The sequence below is a fragment of the Schistocerca gregaria genome, chromosome 2 (assembly GCF_023897955.1).
Source record: "Schistocerca gregaria isolate iqSchGreg1 chromosome 2, iqSchGreg1.2, whole genome shotgun sequence".
NCBI lineage: Eukaryota > Metazoa > Arthropoda > Insecta > Orthoptera > Acrididae > Schistocerca > Schistocerca gregaria.
The window spans coordinates 526,086,355-526,112,730 of NC_064921.1; the positions used below are offsets into that span (position 1 = coordinate 526,086,355).

The window sequence follows — 26,376 nt, forward strand, 5'->3', positions numbered from 1 at the left end:
TTCCCTTTCATGCCCCTCGACTCTTATAACTGCCATTTGGTTTCTGTACAAATTGTAAATAACCTTTCGCTCTCTGTATTTTATCCCTGCCACCTTCAGAATTTGAAAGAGAGTATTCCAGTCAACATTTTCAAAAGCTTTCTCTAAGTCTACAAATGCTATAAACATAGGTTTGCCTTTCCTTAATCTTTCTTCTATGATAAGCCGTAAGGTCAGTATTGCCTCACGTGTTCCAATATTTCTATGGAATCCAAATTGATCTTCCCTGAGGTTGGCTTCTACCAGTTTTTCCATTCGTCTGTAAAGAATTTGCGTTAGTATTTTGCATCTCTGACTTATTAAACTGATAGTTCGATAATTTTCACATCTGTCAGCACCTGCTTTCTTTGGGATTGGAATTATTATATTCTTCTTGAAGTCTGAGGGTATTTCGCCTGTCTCATACATCTTGCTCACCAGATGGTAGAGTTTTGTCAGGACTAGCTCTCCCAAGGCCGTCAGTAGTTCTAATGGAATGATGTCTACTCCCGGGGCCTTGTTTTGACTCAGGTCTTTCAGTGCTCTGTCAAACTCTTCACGCAGTATCGTATCTCCCATTTCCTCTTCATCTACATCCCCTTCCATTTCCATAATATTGTCCTCAAGTACATCGCTCTTGTATAGATTCTCTATATATTCCTTCCACCTTCCTGCTTTCCCTTCTTTGCTTAGAACTGGGTTTCCATCTGAGCTCTTGATATTCATACAAGTGGTAATCTTTTCTCCAAAGGTCTCTTTAATTTTCCTGTAGGCAGTATCTATCTCACCCCTAGTGAGATAAGCCTCTACATCCTTACATTTGTTCTGTAGCAATCCCTGCTTAGCCATTTTGCACTTCCTGTCGATCTCATTTTTGAGACGCTTGTTTTCCTTTTTACCTGCTTCATTCATTGCATTTTTATATTTTCTCCTTTCATCAATTAAATTCAATAGTTCTTCTGTTACCCAAGGATTTCTACTAGCCCTCATCTTTTTACCTACTTTATCCTCTGCTGCCTTCACTACTTCATCCCTCAGAGATACCCATTCTTCTTCTACTGTACTTCTTTCCCCAATTCCTGTCAGTTGTTCCCTTATGCTCCCCCTTAAACTCTGTACAACCTCTGGTTCTTTCAGTTTATCCAGATCCCATCTCCTTAAATTCCCACCTTTTTGCAGTTTCTTCAGTTTTAATCTACAGTTCATAACCAATATATTGTGGTCAGAGTCCACATCTGCCCCTGGAAATGTCTTACAATTTAAAACCTGGTTCCTAAATCTCTGTCTTACCATTATATAATCTATCTGATACCTTCTAGTATCTCCAGGATTCTTCCATGTATACAACCTTCTTTCATAATTCTTGAACCAAGTGTTAGCCATTCATCAAACCAACTAAAAATTTTGTCTAAATCATATTGTGTCAACCTCAGTCACTTATCTCTGATACCTTCCTGTACACCACAGCACCATCACTGAACAACTGCAGAGTGCTCCCCACACTGTCCGTGAGATCATTTACGTATATAGAAAATAACAGTGGTCCTATCACATTTACCTGGAGCCATCCTGATGACAGTCTTGTCTCTGATGAACACTCACTGTCAAGGACAACATACTGGGTTCTATTACTTAAAAAGACTTCAGGCCAGTTACACATCTGGAAGCGTATTCCAAATGCATGTTCCTTTGTTAACAGTCTGGAAATCTGGAAATATTGAATCTGCCTATTGCCCTTCATCCATAGTTCACAGTATATCATGTGAGAAAAGAGCAAGCTGAGTTTTGTACAAGCAATGCTTTCTAAAGCTGTGCTGATTTGTGGACACGACCTTTTTGGTCTCTATGAAATTTATTACATTCATACTCAGAATATGCTCCAGAATTCTGCAGCAAACCAATGTTAAGGATATTGGTCTGTAATTTTGTGGGTCTCTTCTTTTACCCTTCTTATATACAGGAGTCACTTGCACTTTTTTCTAGTCATTTGGCACTTTTTGCTGGTCAAGAGACTCACGATAAATACAAACTAAGGAAGGAGCCAATGGCATAGAGTACTCTTTGCAAAACCGAATTGGGATTCCATCCAGACCTGGAAACTTAAATGTTTTCAACTCTTTCAGTTGTTTCTCTCCACCAGGTATGCTCAATACTGTGTCATATGTACAGTACTCTGTGCAAAGGTCAAACGAAAATACATTCATATGAAATCAATAAAATGAATATCACACTAGACTAATTAGTGAGCATTCTATTGAATGGCCAAATAAAATTACACTTTAAGAACGATTTTGTCTGTAATGGGAAACAAGCCACTGCTTGAAACTTAGTGGCAGATTAAAACTATGGGCCAGACTTAGACTTGAACGCAGGACCTTTGTCTTTTGCAGGTAAGTGCTCTACTGACTGAGCCACCCAACCATGACTCACAACCAATCCTCAGAGCTTTACTTGCACCAGTACCTCAACTCCTAACTACCATACATCACAGAAGTTCTCCATGAAACTCACAGTATTAGCTCTCCTGGAAGAAAGGATATTGTGGAGATAAGGCTTAGCCACAGCCTGGGGTTATTCTCAGAACAAAATTTTCACCCCGCAGTGGAGTGCACACTATTATGAAAATTTATGGTAGATTAAAACTATGTGCCAAACTGGACTCAAACTCAGGACCTTTGCCTTTAACAAGCAAGTGCTCTGCAAAATGAGCTACCCAGGCACGATTCATGGCTCATCCTCACAGCTTTACTTCTACCTTCCACACTTCACAAAAGTTCTCCTGTGAAACCTGCAGGACTAACATTCCTGGTAGTAAAGATATTGTGGAGACATAGCTTAGTCATAGCTTGGGGGAAGTTTCCAGAATGAAATTTTCACTCTTCAGCTGAGTATCTGCTGACATGAAACTTACTGGTAAAGTAAAACAGTGTGCCAGACTCAGACTCGAACTCAGGACCTCTGCAATTTGCAGGCAAGTGCTCTACTGTATGAGCTACCCAAGCATGACTCACAACCCATCCACACAGCTTTAGTTCCACCAGTACCTCATGTCTTACCTTCCAAACTTCACTGTCATTCTCTTGCAAAACTTGCTGGACTAGTACTTTGGGAAGAAAGAAAATTGCAGAGACATGGCTTCGCCACATCTTGGGGGACATTTCCAGAATGAAATTTTCACTCTGAAGTGGAGTGTGAGCTGATATGAAACTTCCTGCCAGATTAAAACTGTGTGTCAGGCCAAGAATCAAACTTGAGACCAAGTGCTCTACCAACCAAGCTACCCAAGCATGTCTCACGACCCATCCTCACAGCTTTATTTCTGGCAGTATCTCATGCTTGGGTATCTCAGTTGGTAGAGCACTTGCCTGCAAAAGACAGAGGCCCTGAGTTTCAGTTTTCGTCTGGCACACATTTGTAGTCTGCAAGGAAGTTTCATTTCAGCACACCCTCTGCTGCAGAGTGTAAATTTCGTTATGGAAACTGATGCTTTTGGTCAACATTGGGTACTTCAAGCAAGTCATGATGAGCAGTATTTGTCTGAGATGCCTCCTGGTGGGCACTAAAAATGCACTGTTGCTTAGGTACACGGGAACACCAGAAAGTAGTGCACAATAATTTTATTACCAAGAAGTTTAATAGGTAAAAAAACAAAAATCCCACAAAGGAACTTACAACTGTTACCTACTCTTCTACATAGTCACCAACATTCTCAACACACTTCTCCCATTGTGGTACCAGTTTCAATATGCCCTGTTCACAGAATCCCATTTGATTGAAGTATAGCCATCTGCAGACTGCTGATTTCACTTCCACTCTGTCAAAAAGCATTGACCAGCCAAGAGTTTCTTAATGAGACCAAACAGATAAAAGTCTGATGGTGCAAGGTCTGAACTATATTGTCACAGAAGAAGCTGAGTAGCACTGTGGTGTAGTTATGATGCTAAACTGTTGCATTGAGGGTCATGAGATCAAAACTCACCTGGACTGTACATTTTTAATTTCTATATTCGGTTTGAGTACATTTTAGAAGTATCCACAAATATCAATAATCATTGTACTCAAATGTTCTGCAGCTGTATATATACTGTATGTGTTAATGGCCAGAGGCAGTTTGCTCCACACCCTTGTATGTGCAAGTGCTGAATAAACCTTCGTTAAGTGAAGTTAGTGTTCGTCATTCATCTAATTGTATCTTCTTCTACGTACAAGATGGTGGATGCTGGAGCACCTCCCACCCGAATCTGGTGATTTTCTCATGAAGCAGAGCAGCAACTTGGGTGTGAATATTGTCATGAAGTAGTTTGACACTGTCAGCATTGATGTTGTAGTGTTTGTTGTGAAGGACATGATGCAACTTAACCAAAGTTTTAATGTAGGCTGCAGCATTCATGTTCCTGTGTTCAGCAAAGTCCATCAATAACACACTATTTATATCCCAGAACACTGTCACAAGCACTTTCCTAGCACTTTGAGTCACTTTGAATTTTTTTCATATTGGAAAACCAGCAAGTTTCCACTCCATAGAGACCTGTTTGGTTCTGGGCATGCTGTCATATTCCCATGACTCACCACCAGTGATAATTGCTTTGAGAAAGTCATGCCCTTCTGTTGTGCAATGCATTACATGAGCTAAGCTTGGCAACATCTTGGAAATGTTTTGGAATAGGGCATATGTCCATATGAAATTCTTTGTTTAGAATTTCTGATATCACCCATCAAAGCTTGTACCTTTCTTCCTGGCTCACCCTTTATATACAGTATGTATAACTTATCTGAAGAAATCAAAATATCTTGAAAACTACACATCAGATTGAAAAATTTACAGTTCAAATGTGTTTGTCTTGATGGGGAATACACAATGATACAGAATTTGACTGCCCACCGCACCCTATGTGCTGGGGTGCGGAGGGGGAGGGGAGGAAGTTTGAAACTTCAGTGTGAACTCTCATTTTTTATTTCAGATTTAGATTCTAGGACAAAAATACATAAGTGTTCTCTGAAATATTTTTTTCATTTCATGACAGATGATGCTGTAGTCAGAAAAATCAAAATAAGTAGAAAATTTTATGTTTCAAAAGGTTATCAAATGGCACTTGAATTAACCCCCCCTCCCTCCAATCTCCATACTGTGAGGGTAAGAGAGTCAATTTTTCTTAACTTTTAATGGGAAACCCCATTCTCAACATTATTTTCCTCTGACCCATCAAAAGTTGTAAAATAATTGCCTGCCCTGTGTCACTGGATAGTGTGTTGAAACACAATTTTCTTCCCATTTTGATTTTTCCAATTACAGTGCTATCTGCCACTTAACAAAAAAACATTTCAGCTAATACTTATGTATTGTTTCCATAGAATCCAAATCTGCAATAAAACTTGGGGGTTCCTGTTTAAGATTTAAAAGTTGCCCCCTGCCCCAAGACGCAGGGTGTGATGGGAATTTGAGTTTGGTATCACTAGATGTCCCCCTCCAAGACAAACAGATTTTTATTATAATTTTTTTATGTCCAGTGTATTGTTTTTGACATATTTTGATGTCTTTAGATGAATTGAACAGCCTGTATATACATTTTCATTTTCATTGGCATAATTAGAATTACGAACATTGTTTTGGAAAATTTGAAACCTCAATAACTGCTAGGAGATTAATGGAATGTGAAACACTGTCATTAATATTTATGCAAAGGCTGTTAAGATTTCATAAATTAGGTATGTAAGTGCCTTCAGTATTAGCTGTATGTATCAGCTCCTTAGTACATTTTTTGTCAATCATTTGGTAAACAGCTTTCCATATTTCTCGTATTTTCTATGCACAGAAAGTGAGCCCATAAAAATCTGTTAGGCATTTTTTTTAGCTTTAAATATAATTTTTCTCAAAAAATTCTCTCCTACTGTTTGAAGTAATTGCAAAATGGACTGGTGTTTGTAGTTTTCCTTATGTACAAAGGACACAGTGGACCTACAGTAAGTTTATATATCAATTATGGGCCACAGTTAACTTTTTGATAAAAAAGCTTATTTACTTGTTTCCTAGCAATGCTTTAATGTAACAGTATGAATGTTATGGTACCATACATTTTTGTTGGTTATGTTTTTTGGCCACTAGAACTAGATCTGAGTTATGGGTAGAAAAATTATAAAAATTTATAAACTAATAAAGACATTCTGAAAAGTTGTAAGGCAGCCACACGAGAAAATTTATTAGGTAAATCACTCTGAGGAACAAGTTAAAACTACCTAAACAACACTTGCTCAAAGAGTTGAGTTGAAGAGCAAAAGTTCAACATTTTGTGTGTTGTCACCTACATTATAAAGATAAACCATTAGCAAAATTATGAGGTACCTCCCTTCTTGCAAACTGAGTGCACTCACACAAAATGTGCATTTTAACACATGTACACCACAAGCACTCCAAATGGTGGATATTCTTGCAATAGGATGAAACCATACATCAAACGGCAATATTTTACCTGAAGACATGTTAGCAGCACTTCATTTAACCTCTCTGGCTAGTTAGGGTGATGAAGACTGTTGGATACTAAGTTATATGACTACATTTTGTTTTCCCTCACTTCCATTCACATCTCTCAATGATGCATGATCCTTCTCCTGGCCACAGCAGTACAGCACGTGATATTGTTTTTCAAAACTGTAACTATTGTAAATGTCTCTTTGGTTGCTGCATCTTCCAGTTTATAAACATGTGTCATTGATCCAACACTCTCAAAATTGCATACATCTCCCTCCACATCATGAGCCAAACTTGTTGAGTGGGCATATTCTGAGAACATGACTGGGACAAATCAGTGAGCATAAACATCATCTCCCAGCTTACACTCATCAATATACCCAGTATGTAATTGTGATACCTCCATCATAGGTTAAAATTTTGTTTGAAAAATGAAATCACTAGCAGTATTTTGTCAGTCTGTTGTAAATCTAAATTAACTTTGGGCCTCTGAGCGTTCAGAGTGGCAGCTGATTCCACTCTTGTGTAATGACTGAAACTGGCTCCACACCAAGTACTGCAAAGTCTTGCTTCACATTTTGTTGCACTTGGGCAGCTGGTGAAAGTGATGGATGAGTGACTGACCAGATGGTGTTTAGGATCAGACAATAACCTCTATGCTTGATGCTCCATGAGAAACCACTGTCAAATGGACAGTAGTTGCTAACCAGTCTTGGTGCAGCAACTAGAATGGGACTGATTCTGTAGTTGCTTATGGCCAGCCTGATCGCCTCATGGTGAACAGTGTTGATCTTTTAGACTGGCAGATCTTGCTGACGAGTATTTATTTATTTTTATACAATAAAAAAATAAGTAACCACAGGAAGGCTTTATAAATTGGGGCATGTCGTTTTTTAAAGATCTTCAAGCCGATGCATAAGACACTTCAAAATGCTAAGTGTTTTGAGGAACCACATTTTAGGTCCCTCAGTTATGGCATCCAACTGTGTTTCTAATCAAACTTGAGGCCTAGAAACCTAAGCAAATCCCTCACCTACAGAATACTGTTCATCATGACTGAAATTGACAGTAAATGCCCCTAGAATTCCTCTGATAACCTGAAACTGCTGCACCATCTGCTCCTTCAGCCTCTTCATGAATACCTGTAATTGATATGTTGATGTTACAGAGGTGAAGGAGGAGCAAACAATCACATCATCTACAAACAAATAGCCTATACTGGCTGCTTAATCATGGACATAAAGCCAAAGTGTTAACACTGAAGATGCTCCCCTGAGAGACATATTCTGCCACTCAAAACTGTCTTAGAGAATTTCCCATCATGATATTTGAAGTAGTTAAAAAACAAGAAGAAACACAAAAAGATGAGAGGAAATGCCTGAAGCTCCCAATAATGAAGTTTTCCTGCAATATTATGCCTCCAAGTCGTATTGTGGACCTTCTCAAGATTTAAAAAAAAAAAAAAAAAAAGCCTACTTAATGATTCCTCCATAGGATAGCCTCCATATGATTATGTCCAGCAGGAGAAAATTGTCAACGGTGGTGAGATACAATATGTTATCAAAAGTATCCAGACACCTGGCTGAAAATGACTTAAAGTTCGTGGCACCCTCCATCGGTAATGCTGAAATTCAATATGGTGTTGGCCCACCCTTAGCCTTGATGAAGGCTTCCACTCTCGCAGGCATAAGTTCAATCACATGCTGGAAAGTTTCTTGGGGAATGGCAACTCATTCTTCATGGAGTGCTGCACTGAGGAGAGGTATCAATGTTGGTCAGTGTGGCCTGGCACGAAGTCGGCGTTTCAAAACTTCCCAAAGGTGTTCTATAGGATTCAGGTCAGGATTCTGTGCAGGCCAGTCCATTACAGGGATGTTATTGTCATGTAACCACTCCAGCACAGGCTGTGCATTATGAACAGGTGCTTGATCATGTTGAAAGATGCAGTTGCCTTCCCCGAATTGCTCTTCAACAGTGGGAAGCAAGAAGGTGCTTAAAACATCAATATAGGCCTGTGCTGTGATAGTGCCTCTCTAAACAACATGGGGTGCAAGCCCCCTCCATGCAAACATGACCATGCCATAACACCGCCACCTCCAAATTTTACTGTTGGCACTACACATTCTGTCAGATGACATTCACCACGCATTTGACACACCCACACCCTGCCATCGGATGTTGTGTACCGTGATTCATCTCTCCACACAACATTTTTCCTTTGTTCAGTTATCCAATGTTTATGCTCCTTACACCAAGCGAGACATCATTTGGCATTTACTAGGTGATTCGTGGCTTATGAGCAGCCGCTTGACCATTAAATCCAAGTTTTCTCACTTCCCACTTAACTGTCATAGTACTTGCAGTTGATCGTGATGCAGTTTGGAATTCCTGTGTGATGGTCTGGATAGATGTCTGCCTATTACACATTATGACACTCTTCAACTGTCGGCGGTCTCTGTCAGTCAACAGACAAGGTTGGCCTGTACACTTTTGTGCTGTACGTGTCCCTTCATGTTTACACTTCACTATCATATCAGAAACAGTGGACCTAGGGATGTTTAGGAGTGTCGAAATCTTGCATACAGTCTTATGATACAAGAGACATCCAATCACCTGACCACGTTCAAAGTCCGTGAGTTCTGCAGAGCACCCCATTCTGCTCTCTCACGATGTCTAATCACTACTGAGGTCCCTGATATGGGGTACCTGGCAGTAGGTGGCAGCACAATGCACCTAATATGAAAACCTATGGTTTTGGGGTTTCTGGATACTTTTGATCACATAGTGTATCTCATGAACCCACAATGGAAGTGCTGAGGAGCTGTCTGAATTAAAGAACCCAGCCACAAATGTAGTTCCCAATTATTCAGTCTAAGGTCTTTCACAGACAGTTAATAACGTCAACACTACAACAACCACTGCAGTATTTATAGTCTTTCACTAATTATGGGTACATTTTTTGTAATCTACATCAAAGGAAATGAGATACTGCTCAATACTCCTATCTAGCACACTTTGAATTGAATTGCTTATTTCTAAAAGGGGACAACTCAGGATTGATAAATTATTCATGAGAGGGAATAGTTATTCCACACCAATTGCTTAACAACTTAATGCAATTTTATTTCTGCAGTATGGAACCATTAATTTTCTGGACTGTGTAGGGCTAATATCACCATGTCTGAAAATTAGCTGTAGCTGATATCATGATTCTTAACATCTGAAGTTTTCTCTTTACAGCAATAAAAGAAGCAAATGTATACTAATACATTTATTTCAATTATATATTAGTAAGAACATATAATTAATTAATGGCAGTATTTCTGGCACACTAAATGTAATATAAAGTAAATATCTCTGCTCTGGGCAAACTACCACACAGAAAAATGCATTACTTCCATATGTAATAATGTAATGAAGCATGTGTAAAAGATATCCAAATAACTTACAATTTCTCAATGCTTTTCAACCAAAACCACTGATTATGTTTAGGTTAGCATACAACTCTTCAATGTTCACAAAACTGTACCAAGTTCATACAAAATGAATAAAAAATGATTGTGCACTTGTTGACAAAACTGTTTTAAGTTTATACAAAAATAATACAAAACATGTTAAGAAGATGATTGACCACTTGTCCACAGTACTAGGCTGCTCATCTTAATGTTATCTGTGGACTAGTTAGTCAGAGTTTGCAACAAAAACCACTGACTGGTCCAGCATGACTCCAGAAGTGCCACGCATTTATTTCTTAGATGTAATGATTCTTGGAGCTGTCCCATACTAGAAACTATTAAAACAATTTGATATTTCACTCTTGTCTCTACAAGTGGAAAGGCAATGATGATGTCCAGTTTTGGTTCCAATCAATCCATCTACGTCTCAATAAACCAAAACTGACAAAATCTGCATTTCCAATTTTGAAGCCATTATCCTCTTTCATCAGTGATTCAGTTATATATTTACTGCTTTAAATAAATTAATCCTTGATCCAAAAGCAACCTACTTGCTGCTGCTGCAGTACAAAGAGAATATAGCTTTTCATATGGTAACATACCTTAGCAGATCTTTGTATATTAACTTTGTTGTTTCCAAGTAGGGATTTATGTTATCTTCATATTGGCACCATTTTCCTCCAAGACAGAGATGCTTAAAGATCTGGAAAATAAACTGTTCCCGCTCCTGTTCAGAAAATATATCATAATTTTCACTTTCACTATCCAGAAGTACCTGAAATTGAATGATTCTAAATCAGCAGGTCTCACCATATACCATTATCTTTAAATAGATAAACTAAAGGTAAAATTGGTAGACTATAGGCAATAAAATTAATTTTTCTGGAATAATATTACGTGCTTCTCTTTTTCCCTCTACTCTAGAATTTTAAGAATCTCTACATTATAAACATGAGAATTCTGGCTCTTTGCTCAGCTTTTGCAAGTAAATTATAACTTACAATTATGAGTCAAAACATTATGCCACTGCCTACCACAAGACTGAAAGCCAGCAAGTGATGATGCAGTTACTTAACATGATAAAGAAAGTATATAAGTGGACCAGAGATGAACAAGGAATCATTCTAGCTACGGAATGGGCTGCAAATTGAAAAACACCCTGTCATGAACAACTTTTGACAATGGACTAATTGGCATGACCCAGTGCCTGGAAACTAGCATCTCAGAAATGGTGAAACTAACCAGCTGCTTGCATCCCTCTGTTGTGAGCATCTGCGGAAAGTGCTTGGAGGACTGTGAAACCACAAGGAGGCAATGAGGTGTTGGACACCTACGCCTTATTACAGAACATGGAGGCTGGAGGACTGCCTGCTCTGTAAAGCAGGATGGGCAGTGAGTGGTGGCAGATCTGATGACAGAATAAAATGCTGGTGTAGGCACAAGTGTACACAGAGTACACCATTCAGCATACAATTTTGAACATGAGCATCCACAACAGACAGTCCCTACATAGTTCCATGATGACCCAATGATATCACCAATTACAATTTCAGTAAATACAGTTATCACCAAGTCTGGACCCTGGGTCAATAGAAAAAATGTCATGTTGTTAGATGTATCACATTTGTTATTACATCAGTCCAATGGTCTTGTTTTGATAAGCAGTCGTAAAGGTAAACAGGTGCTCAAAAATGCATGGATGCAGACCTGTAGAACAGTTTCAGTCAGGACTGTGGTAGTATCTACTAACTGCAAGGACCATGATAGCTTAGGACTATAAGAACTTTACAACACACCACTCAGATCCTTTCATGTTTATGTCTTCCGTGATGGCAATGGCATCTTCCAACAGGAAAACTACCATATAACAAGACCAGAATCATACTACAGCAGTTTCAGGAGCTCTTGATAGTGAATTGTGTGATACCTGTGCATGTACATCTGGTGCCACATATTTCTGGAAAACTACCAATGACTTGTCAAATTCAGGCCTCACAGAATAGCTGCTGCATTGCATTTCAGAGATTGAGCAACACAGTATAAAGTTCAGGGTCATAATATTTTGGCTCATTAACGCATATATCACACACAAATTCTATACAATAAAAAACATTTTTCAGTTAAAAGCTGGGCCATTTCATACCAAGCTCTCTTGAGCAATGTTATGACTCAAAGAGTGGAATCAATATAAACACTAAGTGTAAAGTGGAGGTGTTGATTCACAGTTAGACACACAAACAAAAACTGGAACGTTGTAGTTCAACTTAAAAGCTTTCATTCTCCTACGGAGCATGTATGCAAGTGTGCACTCATATATGAGCGTGCAAGCATGTGTGTGTGCGCGCATGTGCCCACACACACACACACACACACACACACACACACACCACACACACACACACACACACACACATGACAACATTGTTCTGGCGCTTTGGTACGACTGCAGTGAGGGTCGAAGCAGATGAACTGAACTAGAAAGAGGGTGGGTATGGGAGTGGTGAAAGGGTGCTAGGAAGGGAAGAGTAAGAGCTAAGGAAGGGATGAACTTGGTGGTAAGAATAAAGCATTAGAGAGAGATAGCTCTAGTGCAGGCAGAGGTAGCAGCATTTTGGACTGATGAAAAAGGATACAATGATTAGGAGTGGAGAAACAGGATAGAATAGATGGAGATTGCTGAAAAACATAAGCTGATGTTGACAGGGGAAGTTACAACAAGGTCAGAAATGGGTGAAGAATAGGAAATAATGGAGGTCAAGGTCATGGGGACTCTAGAACTAAAGGATGTACTGACAGAAAGCATTCACTTATGAAATCAGAAGCTGGATTTGAGAGGTAGTTTCCAGATGGCAGATGTCTTGAAACAACCTTTCATCCAGATAGACAGCTGATGGTGGTGTTCCCAACATCAAAAATTATGCTAAGGTTGGAGAGAAGCAGTGCAGAATGTAGTTTCCTTCATACATGGTGTTGCCACTGTTAGGCTATAATATGCCTGTGACAGGATTGGAATACAATATGCTAGGTGAGTGCATGGGACAGGTCTTGCAGCACTCTAACAGATATGATGCACATGGCAAGGGGATTAAAGTAGGAGACAGATAAGGGCAAGCCAAACATTTTGCAGGCTGAGTGGACAGGAAACACACTTGGGTGAAGCCATAGGTTTTACGTTGAGATAATAAATGCCTTCAGCAAATTTTTTTGTGAGCACTGCAAGTGGAGGACGTCAAGTGTTACATAAATTACTTACGAATGGATGAAAGGGCATTTTACTATTTGCTCAGTAAAGTGGCTCCTCATATTACAAAACAGAATACTCTGTTCCGAAATGCTATATATGCAGAAGATAGGCTCACCATAACACTGCAGTTTCTTGCCACTAGAGATGCTCCTCTAGCTAACAATACAGCACTCAATATCACATTGCACATTAAGCAAAATAATTCAAGAAACATTCAAAATGATTTCGAAAGCACTGAAGGAGGAATATCTGAAAATAAATGTTAAGTACACTATATGGGCATTAAGAACTATTTTTATTTTTGAATAATATAATTAATGGAAGTAGTGTTCCAACAACTAAATTTTTTTTTAAAAAGTGTGAAACAGATGAAGTACTTTTTAACTTGTGGCATCCAGAGTTCAAAAATAGACAAAGTAGAGTAATTATTTCTCCTCTATTTTGGCTAACTGAAAAGCTGCCTGTATATTTACAAGTGTAGAGGTGGATGGCTATAGCTGTGATTGTTGATTTGAAGTCACTTGCAGTATATCCCACCTGCCCATCAGCACATGATTAATAACATGCCTTGTGCTCCCTACTCACCCCAACCTGAGTGAAACCAAGGTTATAAAAAGAGTTGAAGGAACACACTACCTAAACACATTTACAAACACACTTCAGACATCAAATAGCCATAGCGTTGCCAGTGCTCCAAGCGGTTACTTTTCACGTTGCAGGGAACAGAAGACAAATGACTTTTATGGTCAAAACTATGGCAAAGCCCTAGATCTGATCATATTTTTTTGACTAAAGACAAGATTTGACTAAGTTTCCTATTATGCTATCATATTTATCTGACAAAAATAGTTGACATATCAACTTCGACAAAGAAACACATAAGTGTAATACTGGCCTTAGGAATGTGGGAGAGTGTAGTACTGGAGATCTGCTTGTGGATGAAGATTAGGTGGCAGCATCTGACTGTGAAGATATTCATTAGACTTTCTGCATACTGGGCATAGGATCTGTCATTTCTGTATATACACTATAAATGGATGGTGCCTTTGTACAGAAGATACTTTTTGGTGCAGAACGAGTGGCTGCTAACAATGTTTGTGACTAATGAGTTTGATATAGGAGAAGGTTTTATGGATTTATCAGAGAGTTAGAGCATAATGTCCAAGAAAGTGGCATATTGAGTTCAGGAAGACCAGGTGATACTGACAGGAGAATCCTGCAGAGGAATGAGAACAGAACTCTTGGTCTTGGGTCCAGATCATGAACATCATCAACAAAACTCATTATATGAGGTGCTTAGGAACTCGGATGGCTATGAAGGATACCTTTATGTGCATGAGAGTGTAATGTTGTACCACAGATTTGTTTGTATGTCTTTGAACCAAATGAGAAATAGTTTAGGGTAGAATTAAAACTTGTCATCAGTATCTACATCTACATTTATATTCCGCAAGCCACCCAACGGTGTGTGGCGGAGGGCACTTTACGTGCCACTGTCATTACCTCCCTTTCCTGACCCAGTCGCGGATGGTTCGCATGAAGAACAACTGTCTGAAAGCCTCCGTGCTTGCTCAAATCTCTCTAATTTTACATTCGTGATCTCCTCGGGAGGTATAAGTAGGGGGAAGCAATATATTCGATACCTCATCCAGAAACGCACCCTCTCGAAACCTGGCAAGCAAGCTACACCGTGATGCAGAGCACCTCTCTTGCAGAGTCTGCCACTTGAGTTTGTTAAACATCTTCATAACGCTATCACGGTTACCAAATAACCCTGTGAGGAAATGCGCCGCTCTTCTTTGGATCTTCTCTATCTCCTCTGTCAACCCGATCTGGTACGGATCCCACACTGATGAACAATACTCAAGTATAGGTCGAATGTCTCCCAATGAATCTCAACATGGTACCCACCTTACCAACAATTAATTTTATATGATCATTCCACTTCAAATCGTTCCGCACGCATACTCCCAGATATTTTACAGAAGTAACTGCTACCGGTGTTTGTTCCGCTATCATATAATCATACAAAAAGGATCCTTCTTTCTATGTATTCACAATACATTACATTTGTCTATGTTAAGGGTCAGTTGCCACTCCCTGCACCAAGTGCCTATCCGCTGCAGATCTTCCTGCATTTCGCTACAATTTTCTAATGCTGCAACTTCTCCCATACTACAGCATTATCCGTGAAAAGCCACGTGGAACTTATAAGAGGGATGTGGTGAGTTTGTAATCAGAACAATGTATGTGTGGCTAACATTTTATAGAGCAAAGGCCATAAGACAGAAAGTGTCAACGTGTAGGGAGGCAACATCAATAGCAAACAGCAAGGAGATGGGTAGTAACTGGGTAGAAATTTCAGACAGAATGATGCAAACTGGCCGCCTCCCTCTGGGCTGCTGGTAGCAAGTTTTCTTTCTTTTGCGTGTGCCTATTGAGAACTCAATGATTCTGCTTTTTGGTGGGTGATCTTCTTTAATCCAAAAGTATTTACAAAATATAAAATTATTTGGTGACTGGAGCTAATTTTGATAATGTGGCTGTAAGGATAAACCATGAGTGCTTCATTCTCACAGAAAATTACTTCTGATACTGATTGGATGTGTAAAAAACATAAAGAGCTTCATATTGAAATTGAAATTTCACCAGTATTATTCCAGCTAGTTTGCCACTCAAATATGGCCTGACTGTTTCATCATACATTAACAGAGAAATTATCCAAACTAATAATAAACTATAATACTTTTGTACAAATAATGCCAATGTCTAGTCATTATACATTAATAGCAATGAGAGGAGTTGTTTCAGTGGACGTGGTATGCAGCAGTCAGCACAAAAGCATAACAAAATTCTGGTAAGGAAGGGGTCACAGTAATAATTCATCAACTGCACCTATAAAACTATGTGAATGGGCATTTTTTATTACTGCAGATAAATTACAATAAAAATTATCAAAAGCAAATTTAACCCATACAAAATAATTATGCATTAAGTACAATGATGTTACTATCTCCCACAGAGTATAAAATCAGTAAAACTGCACAAAACTAACAAAATCAGTAAACTTAAATGAAGCACCAATGTGTGTGCTGAAACAATGCATACAGATTATAGGTTTCTTAATAAATCTGATAAATGAGTCATTTACATCACGAAAGTTTCCAGAGTATATAAAACAGGCAAGAGTTTTGCCTCTGCAACAGGAAGGTAATGCACAAGACACAGAAAACCACTGACCTATTTCGCTGCTGTCATCATTCTCAAAAATTATTAAATCAATTATGAAAGACAGATTATCTATTACCTTCCAAGTGAATCACAATTTGGTTCCCAAACTGGTAAAAGTCAAGAATCAGTGAAAGCAAAATTCTCAAAAATGGTATTTGCTGTTATTGACAAAAATGAGTGTGTCACAGGTATATTTTAGATATTCTTAGGCTTTTGTCATTATTGACCATAAGATTCTACTAAATCAGCTAGAATCACTAGGAATAAGAGGCTTAGCTAGTGACTGGTTCCAATCATATCTAGCAGGCAGGGTACAAAGGGTAGAGGTACACATACCACAAATAAGGTCACACTTTTAGTGAACCACCAATCAGAACCAAATTACATTAATACAGGAGTTACCCAGAGTAGTATATTAGGACCAACACTGTTTCAGACATACATCAATGACTTTTCAATATTGTTAGTCATGAGGAACAAATTTTCTTTGCTGATGACAGCATTATTATAATCACTGAGAAAACAAGAGACCTCTTTACAGAGAAGGCAAATGAAACCCTCAAGGAAGTTTACAATTGGCCAATAAGTAATGAAGTGACATTAATAAGGAAAACAAATATCACAAATTTCAGTTTGAAAAAGGAAAATAAAATGCAGCTAACACTTCTGTAGAATGTGTAACAAGCACAAAATTTCTAAGAATGAATATTGATTCTCAGTTAAAGTGGTGTGAACACATAATACCTCCAAACAGAATCTCATCACCATGTTATGCCCTTAGAGTCTTGTCATCAGAGTGTAAAAGCCAGTGCCTTTCAGTTACATACTATTCATATGTATACTCAGGACTTAGCTATGGAATTCTTTTTTTTATCGACAACAAGTGCACAAAACATGAAAAGAAGTTTCAAGCTACAGAAAAGAGCTATAAAAATAATAACCACAAGCAATAGTCAAGCTCATTTTAAAGACATGATCACAACACTGGGGATTTTCACTGTACCACTTACTACTAGTACATTTACTACTCAGTTGTGAACATCAAAAACAAAATTGATAATTACGGTACTACACAAACAGCTCTGTCCATTACCATGGAACAAAATCTAGACTGAACTAACATTTAACAAGAATGAATAAACATAAAACTCAAAACAGCATTTTCTACCAAGAACTGTGTACAATAAAAAGAAATTGAAGAATTTGCTAAAACACACTTATTTAAAAAGAAAATTAAAAAGTATCGCTTAAGCAATACATTCTATACACTGATGATCTCTTTAGATAACACACTGTAGTGGTTTGATAATAAATGTAATGCAAATAATAAAAAAGATAATAAAACATTTAACATTTCATGTAACATTTTCACACTATATTTTTTCCTTTTCTGGGAAACCATACTCCCAAACACATGCAGTGTATAATGCTAACACCTTATGGTCTTTCTCAGCTAAACATGCCAATCATTAAGGAGGGATGCTGACTTATTTTTCAGGCTAGCAAATGGAAAGTCATGGTACATAAAATGGAAACTTAACATCAACACTATGGCCCTGACATCAGCTGATAGTGTGTGTGATGTCAAATTTTGAAATAATGTGTGTTTAGCATGTGTTGTGTGTGCAGTGACTGAGAGTGAGAAATGAATGAACATTAGTAAATGAATGAATATTAGTAAATGCCTTCTTTCCAAGCCAGAATTATACACTAGCAATAAACTGAATGAGATAGCACAGTGTTAAACAGACTGACCTTGTATTCAGGAGGTGGCTTGAATCTTCACCTGGCTATCATGATTCGGGTTTCGGCAGTGATGCATGTGCGTACTTTCAAAAGACTGCATGCATAACAGTGCTGTGTTGTCTGCATAGAACATATTGTGTGTGTGTGTGTGTGTGTGTGTCAGAGAGAGAGAGAGAGAGAGAGAGAGAGAGAGAGATCACTGTCAGAGTCTGCCATGGACTCCAGTCTACTTAAGGCTACCTGAGTGAGTACTGCTACAACTCTTTGTGTATATAACTGGTTCCTTCTGAATGTTACTTAGGTACTGTGTTCAAGTAGTTAATGCTTCCATGGAATAAAGTTGTATTTAGTCTACTGGTCTTGTTGTACTTATGCCTAATGATAACACATTTGGCAATGACTGTGGTCATGTTCTGCACGCAAGTTTCTGCTCTGGTTTGTCCTCCATTTCTTCTCACAGTGGCTGAGGGTGTTACAGAGCACATTTTATCAGTTGGTTGAACAGCAAGAATCATTTGCCAAGGCATTGCACCACCAATCACAGGCACTAGACAATCAAACTCAGGTACTTCAATCAATAGCTTCTGTTTTGTCTAGTTGGCATGCTCTTCAGCCTCTGTTGGCTGCAGTGTTACACTCTGCAGCCCTTGTGGCTTCTCTGCCTCCCTTTTCTACATACTATGAGTCCACTGAGGAATGTGACACACATGAGAAATGTCTGCTACAACTCTATCAAGTTTTTGGGATTCCTGATATTATTTTATGTAGTGCCTTGTTTCTTTCATGGATATGTCCAAGTATCAGTGACAATGACATGTTTGTGCCAACAGTGATTACCAAAGTACAAAGGACAACTAAAACAAGCATGAAGGTATATGTGTCCAATAAACCAGATCAAACCAGTAGATATGTCAATGAGTAGTTTGTAAGTTTCAGCACAGGGCACAAGCACATAGAGGAACTCTCGATTAAGTTTAAAAGAATAGTTGACCACACATTGGATAGATATGTACCCTTAGAACAGTTCATAATGGGAGGGAGCCACCTTGGTATACAGTCACTGTAAAGCAACTTCTAAGAAACAGAGATTACTGCAGAATATGTGTAGAACAAAGCATGGGGATATAGATGGAGAGATGCTGAATGAAATACATTTGGCTATCAGGAGAAAAATGCGTGATGCCTTCAATGACTACCATAGCAGAATATTGTCAAATAACATTTCACAAAATCCAAAGAAATACTGGTCAATATAAATGCTGTTAGTGGCACCAAAGTTAGTTTTTAGCCCTTATTGAATGAGATAGGAACTGAAACTGAGGGTGGTAAAGCAAAAGCTTAACTCCATTTTCATATAGTCCTTTACAAAGAAAACCCAGGAGAATTGATCCAATTTAATCTTAATACATCTGAAAAGGTGAATGAAATAAGCATTAGTGTCAATAGTGTTGAGAAACAGCTGAAGCTGTTAAAACTGAACAAAGTTCCAGGCCCTGGTGGAATTCCTGTCAGATGCTATACTGAATTTGCAGCTGAAATAGGCCCTCTTCTAACTATAATCTATCATAGATCCCTCAAACAAAAGACCATGCCCAGTTCTTGGAAAAAGTCACAGGTCACACCCGTCTACAAGAAGGATAGTAGAAGTGATCCACAAAACTACTGTCCAATATCCTTGACATTGAATTGTTATAGAATCTTAGAACATATTCTGAGCCCAAACATAATGAGGTATCTTGAACAGAATGACTTCCTCAATGCCAACCAGCATAGATTTTGAAAACACTGATCATGTGAAACCCAACTTGTACTTTTCTCACAACTTAATGAAAGCTTTGGATCAAGGTAACCAGATAGATGCAGTATTTCTTAATTTCTGAAAAGCATTTGACTCAGTACCACACCTACTACATTTATTGTCAAAAATAGGATCATCTGGGGTATCAAGTGAAATTTTTGACTGGATTGAGCACGTTTTTGGTCAGGAGGACACAGCATGTCATCTTAGATGGAGAGTCATCGTCAGATGTAGAAGTAATATTAAGTGTTCCCCAGGGAATTGTGTTGGGGCACTTACTGTTCTAGTTGATATTAGCAACCTTGTAGACAATATTAATAGTAAAATCAGGCTTTTTGCAGATGATGCAGTTATCTATAATCAAGTAATATCTGAAAGGAGCTGCATAAATATTCAATTACATCTTCATAAGATTTTAACCTGGAGTGGAGATTGGCAACTTGCTCTAAATGTTCAGAAATGTAAAATTGCGCACTTTACAAAATGAAAAAAATGTAGTATCCTACAGCTACAATGTCAATGAGTCACTGTTGCATTGGACAACTCATACAAATACTGGATGTAACATTTTGTGGGGATATGAAATGAAATAATCATTTACGTTCAGTCACAGCTAAAGCAGGTGATGATAGACTTCAGTACATTAGCAGAATACTGTGGAAGTGTAATCAGTTTACAAAAGAGATTGGTTAAAAATCACTTGTGTGACCCATCTTATAATATTGCTCAAGTGTATGGGACCCACACCAGATAGGACTAACAGGGAATATTGAATGTAAACAGAGAAGAGCAGCACGAATGGTCACTGGCTTGTTTAACCATGGAAGAGTGTCACAGAGATACTGAAGGAACTGAAATGGCAGATTCTTGAAGACAGATGTAAACAATCCCGAGAAAGTCTATTAACAAACTTTCAAGAACTGGCTTTAAATGATTACTGTATGGATATGCTACAACCCCCCATGTATTGCTCACACATAGATCTTGAGGATAAGATTAGAATAATTACTGCATGCACAGATGCATCAAACAATCATTCCTCCCATGCTCCATATGTGAATGGAACAGGAAGAAAACCTAATAAATGGTACAATGGGATGTACCCTCTTCCATGTACATCCTTGTAGTTTGCAGAGTGTGTATGTAGATGTAGATGGAGATGGAGAATGTATCAAGTCCTATGTCAACTCACTCCTTTGCAAGATCTGTCTTCTTTAACATTTGACCAAATGTGTGAACTTCTTTCAAAAAGTACTACTGTAAGCACACCCTGGGTTGTGTTTTACCACTGTATGAAACAACCAAATTGATACTATCAAGCATGGGTGCCTGAACTCTGTGGGTTAAGCCATCATTGTCATTCTGTGTCCGAGATGCATAAAGAGCTGTATGCTGATCAGATGGTGAGAGATGCTATCATTCATTTAGCCCTGAATAGTGAGATGCAAGAATGTGCTGTCTAGTGTGAAAATCCATCCCTCTCCAAGGTTTTAGCTATTGCACAGTCATTTGAGGTGTTGCAAGCTGCAGGTAACCAAACTGAAACATGGTGTGAGGTATCAGCAATTCAACCCTCTCCTCCACACCAAGCTCGTGATAGTTCACAGGGAGAAGACATGGCTGTGGTGGCCCACATGTGATCGCAATGTCAAGGTGGCTAGCCTCACTCCCAGCAGCAGCCTGCCAAAAAAAAGTAAGCAGGCCAGTAAACAACAATGTATGCATTCCACACTCCCATCCTGCCCTTATTGTTTCGTTAATTATGACCACTCAGACTACCCAAAAAGCTGGGCTACCTGTCATAATTGCAACAAAAATGTCACATTGCTTTGTTTGTAATGCACAAATCCAGCACAACAATCCTGATGTGGATAAGGATGTAAACATTGCATTGGCTATTATTGTTGTGCCAAACAAGCTTTTCATTGATATTAAGGTTCTTTGTAAAGTCTTCCACATGCAAGTGGATACAAGAGCTGTGGTAACCTTGTTGAACTCAAAAAACTTATATGGACTCTGGGGTGGTGCCCCTCTGCTTCTCCCTGTGTTGTGAAAGTTAGTAAACAGAGTATTCCTATTCTCAATCAATTCTCTGCCCCAGTGACCTACAAGTCAGTAGTTTGGTCACCTACATTTCTTGTTGTAGATAATGCATGTGTGGAGAATCTATTTGGATTAGATGCTTTTAAGTTTTTTGGTTTTACTATTTCAGATGAAATGAATTTAGTGTCTGAACAAGCTGTATACATAGTTAGATCCATTGGTGTTCTGAGTTGTCCTCTATGTTCTCTCATAGGTGGGGATATGCCAACAGTTTTCAAGCACACATTGTCATCAAGCCTTCTGCTTGGCCTAATTTTTTCTGGGCCTGTCTGGTTCCAGTAGCATTCAGGGAACAAGTCAAAGATAAATTAGATCACCTTATGGAATCTGGCATTGTTCAGCCTATTACATCAAGTGAATGGTCTACCCACTCAGTTATAGTAAAGAAACCACCAGGCCAGTTACATCTCTGTGGCAATTTCAGTGTTTCTGTGAATGCAAAATCCATTGTGGATACACACCTGATACTGTGTCCGGATGAATTCTTTGAAAAGTTATGAGGTGGTCAACATATCTCAAAAATTGACTTGTCAGATGTCAGATGCTGTTTACAACTCCCTTTAGGTAAAGAGTCACAACATATGTTAACCACTGGTTACCAGCTTGTGAAACTGCATTTTACACCCTTAAGACCCTGTTTCAGTCTGTGTACTGCATACTGATGTACCAACTAGGCCTCCACTTAATCCTTATGATGGATGCTTCACAGTAGGGGTTGGGGGCGGTGCGTATGTCTAGAAATTCTGATAACTCCAGGTGCCCTATTGCTTATGCCTTAAAAATGCTGACCCCAGTTCAAACTAGGTACTATCAGACAGAAACGGAAGCTTTGGCCATTGTATATGCTATAAAGAAATTCCACGTTTTTCTTTATGGTACCAAATTCCACCTGGTCACTGATCACGAACCATTGTTCTGTCCTTCTGTGTTGTTGCCAGATAAAGCAATATGTTACACTCAATGGCGGGCTCTTTTCCTTTTGTGTTATAAGATTCATTTCTGCCCTAGAAATCAACACACAAATACTGATGTTTTTCCCTGCTTGCCAGATTTGACCCTGGACCCAGGATTTGATCAGAAGGAATTGCTTTGCTTCCACATTGATGTCACCTCACATCAGATGATTGATGTTTCCCTCTAACTAGAACATGGACTGCAAAGGCTGTAGTTTCAGATTACATTTTGTGGAAGGTCATAACATTCGTACAACATGGTTAGGTGGATTCACCATCTTCTTGTATGTCCGACTCCCTTTCAACTTTGATTGTCTGTTGTGGATGGTGTTCTGCTTTTAGACATGGATCACATGGCCTCTCAGGTAGTGACCCCATCAGTGCTTCATTTGGAGGTTCTCTGTTTATTACATGCAGATCATTGAGGAGTATCATGCACAAAAGTATTGGCCCATTGACTCTTGTTTTGGCCTGGCTTGGATGGTGACATTACCCACATTGTCGCCTCCTGGTCACTATGTGTGACACACCAAGCACTTCCCTGGGTATCATTGTCTCCTTGGCTGATGCCATCACAAGCATGGGATGACATGCATAGGGATTTCACAGGCCCATTTCTTAACACTTATTGGCTGTATCATTGGCCCATATTCTCATTTTCCATAAGTCATTAATTATGTTCCCACATCCACAACTTCCACCATGGCAGCCTTGTCCAAAAATTTTTCACTCAGAGATTTGCTCATGATGTTAGTGCCAATAATGGTCCACAGTTTTCATTGCAAGAGTCTGCAGCATTTTGCAATTCCTGTGGTATCCGTCACATCCTCATCCTGCCATTCCATCCACAATCTAATGGTAAGGTGGACACCTTGCACAAATATTCAACATTCAGATGAAAATGCATGTTTCCAACTCTTCATCCAACATTGCCTTAGATCGATTTCTCTCCTCACACTGTTTCATGCCATTTGGCAAGAGGAGCCTGGCAGAGCTACTCCATGGATGCCAGCTGAGGACAGTGCTATACCCTATGTGTACTCCATTCAGGCATCAATCTGTCCAGCTGCACTGTGCCTCTTTTGGCTGCGTGTGGCTGTCTGGGTGCACAGTTTTGGACAATGCCGTAAAAGGATTCCAGCTGTCACCGCCAGATGTCAGAGGTGGGGACTCTGTGATTCCGCATGGAGGACAGCCTCTGCTTGAGGCACCATGATCAGCTTTGCCTTTGCATGGATGGCTGCCCCCACCTGCACCCCCTGCCCACCCCACCCCTGCCTGTCATACCATCACCTCCAAGCCTGTCCACTTCTGTTATCACATCGCCTGCTGCTGGTTGCCAGTTCCCCACTCCACTCCCGCACAGGCAAGAGCATCCATCCTCAGAGGCCGCACCAGCAGTTCCTTTACTCCTTCTGACACCACTGTCAGGGATTCTGTCACCTGTTCCTGAGCAACTGCTGGTACCAGTATCATCAGCACTGCAAGCGCTATCACCAGAGCCGATGTCCAAGGTTGACATGAAAACAATCCCAATGTTGGCAGTGTTTTTTTCTATATGGTTTGCCATGGGAAGGCAGGTGCAAAATGAGTCTGCACCTGAACACTTCAGACCATATATTCCCATTGCAGTACGCCACCTTAGCCAGAACCCAGTGGATGAGAAGGACAGTATGGACATCTCAACAATCCAAGGAATTTAGTGACATGTGCATATACTTTCAAAAAGGCTGTGCATGTGGCAGTGCTATGTTGTCTGCAGAGGGCACCTCAGACTTTTGTGTGTGTGATATATATATATATATATATATATATATATATATATATATATATATATATTAAAAACAAAGATTCCAAGACTTACCAAGCGGGAAAGCGCCGGCAGACAGGCACATGAACAAAACACACAAACACACACACAGAATTACGAGCTTTCGCAACTGGCAGTTGCTTCCTTCCTTCCTGACGAAACGAAGCAACTGCCAGTTGCGAAAGCTCGTAATTCTGTGTGTGTGTTTGTGTGTTTTGTTCATGTGCCTGTCTGCCGGCGCTTTCCCGCTTGGTAAGTCTTGGAATCTTTGTTTTTAATATATTTTTCCCATGTGGAAGTTTCTTTCTGTTTTTTTTATATATATATATATATATATATATATAAATAAAACAGAAAGAAACTTCCACATGGGAAAAATATATTAAAAACAAAGATTCCAAGACTTACCAAGCGGGAAAGCGCCGGATGGATATGTGCGGATGGATATGTGTGTGTGTGTGCGAGTGTACACCTGTCCTTTTTTTCCCCTAAGGGAAGTCTTTCCGCTCCCGGGATTGGAATGACTCCTTACCCTCTCCCTTAAAACCCACATCCTTTCATTTTTCCCTCTCCTTCCCTCTTTCCTGACGAAGCAACTGCCAGTTGCGAAAGCTTGTAATTCTGTGTGTGTGTTTGTGTGTTTTGTTCATGTGCCTGTCTGCCGGCGCTTTCCCGCTTGGTAAGTCTTGGAATCTTTGTTTTTAATATATATATATATATATATATATATATATATATATATATATATATATATATATATATATATATATATATATATAATTCTCAGAGCCTGTCATGGGCTCCAGTCCATTTATGGCTAGTTGAGCTACACTCTGCCTCAGTTCTCTATGTGCACTGCTACAGCTCTTTGTGTATGTAATTGGTTTGTGTGAATGTTACTTAAATACTGTGTTCAAGTTGTTAATGCTTTCATGGAAAAAAGCTGTGTTCAGTCTAATGGTCAGGTTGTACTTATAACTAATTACAACAGTTTTCTATGGTTTAAATTATTTCAGGTAAATTCTGGGATGGTTCCTACTTTAAGGTCACAGATGACTACATTTTCCATCCAGGTTGTACTTATAACTAATTACAACAGTTTTCTATGGTTTAAATTATTTCAGGTAAATTCTGGGATGGTTCCTACTTTAAGGTCACAGTTGACTACATTTTCCATCCCTGGCAAGCTAGAACTATAAGAATGTAAAAGCCTGTTATATGAAGCATATTATTTTCTTTGTGCTTAAACTGTTAACATGCCTCATATCCTGGTAACAGCAATCTGTGGATGAATGAAATGGAAATTAAGTTCCATGCTTATTGACAAAGCATAGGGGAACGATGCGGGAGACCTGCACCACCGTAATAGGCAAGGTCCTAATGGAGGTGGTTTGCCGTTGGCTTCCTCTGACCATAATGGGGATGAATGATGATGATGAAGGTGACACAACAACACCCAGTCATCGCGGGACAGGTGAAAATCCCTGACCCCACTGAGAATCGAACCTGGGACCCCGTGCTTGGGAAGCGATAACGCTACCGTGAGACCACA

General features: G+C 39.2%; 1 protein-coding gene across 2 annotated transcripts in view; it reads right to left on the reverse strand.

Moving 5' to 3' along the window:
* LOC126330342 (cilia- and flagella-associated protein 300-like) overlaps positions 1–26,376 on the reverse strand; it is a 139,965-nt gene that overhangs the window by 38,021 nt on the left and 75,568 nt on the right. For both annotated transcript variants that reach the window (XM_049996350.1, XM_049996349.1), the window contains one exon: positions 10,542–10,714. In XM_049996350.1, coding sequence (XP_049852307.1) covers positions 10,542–10,714 — 173 coding nt within the window. The remainder of the gene's footprint in view (positions 1–10,541; positions 10,715–26,376) is intronic.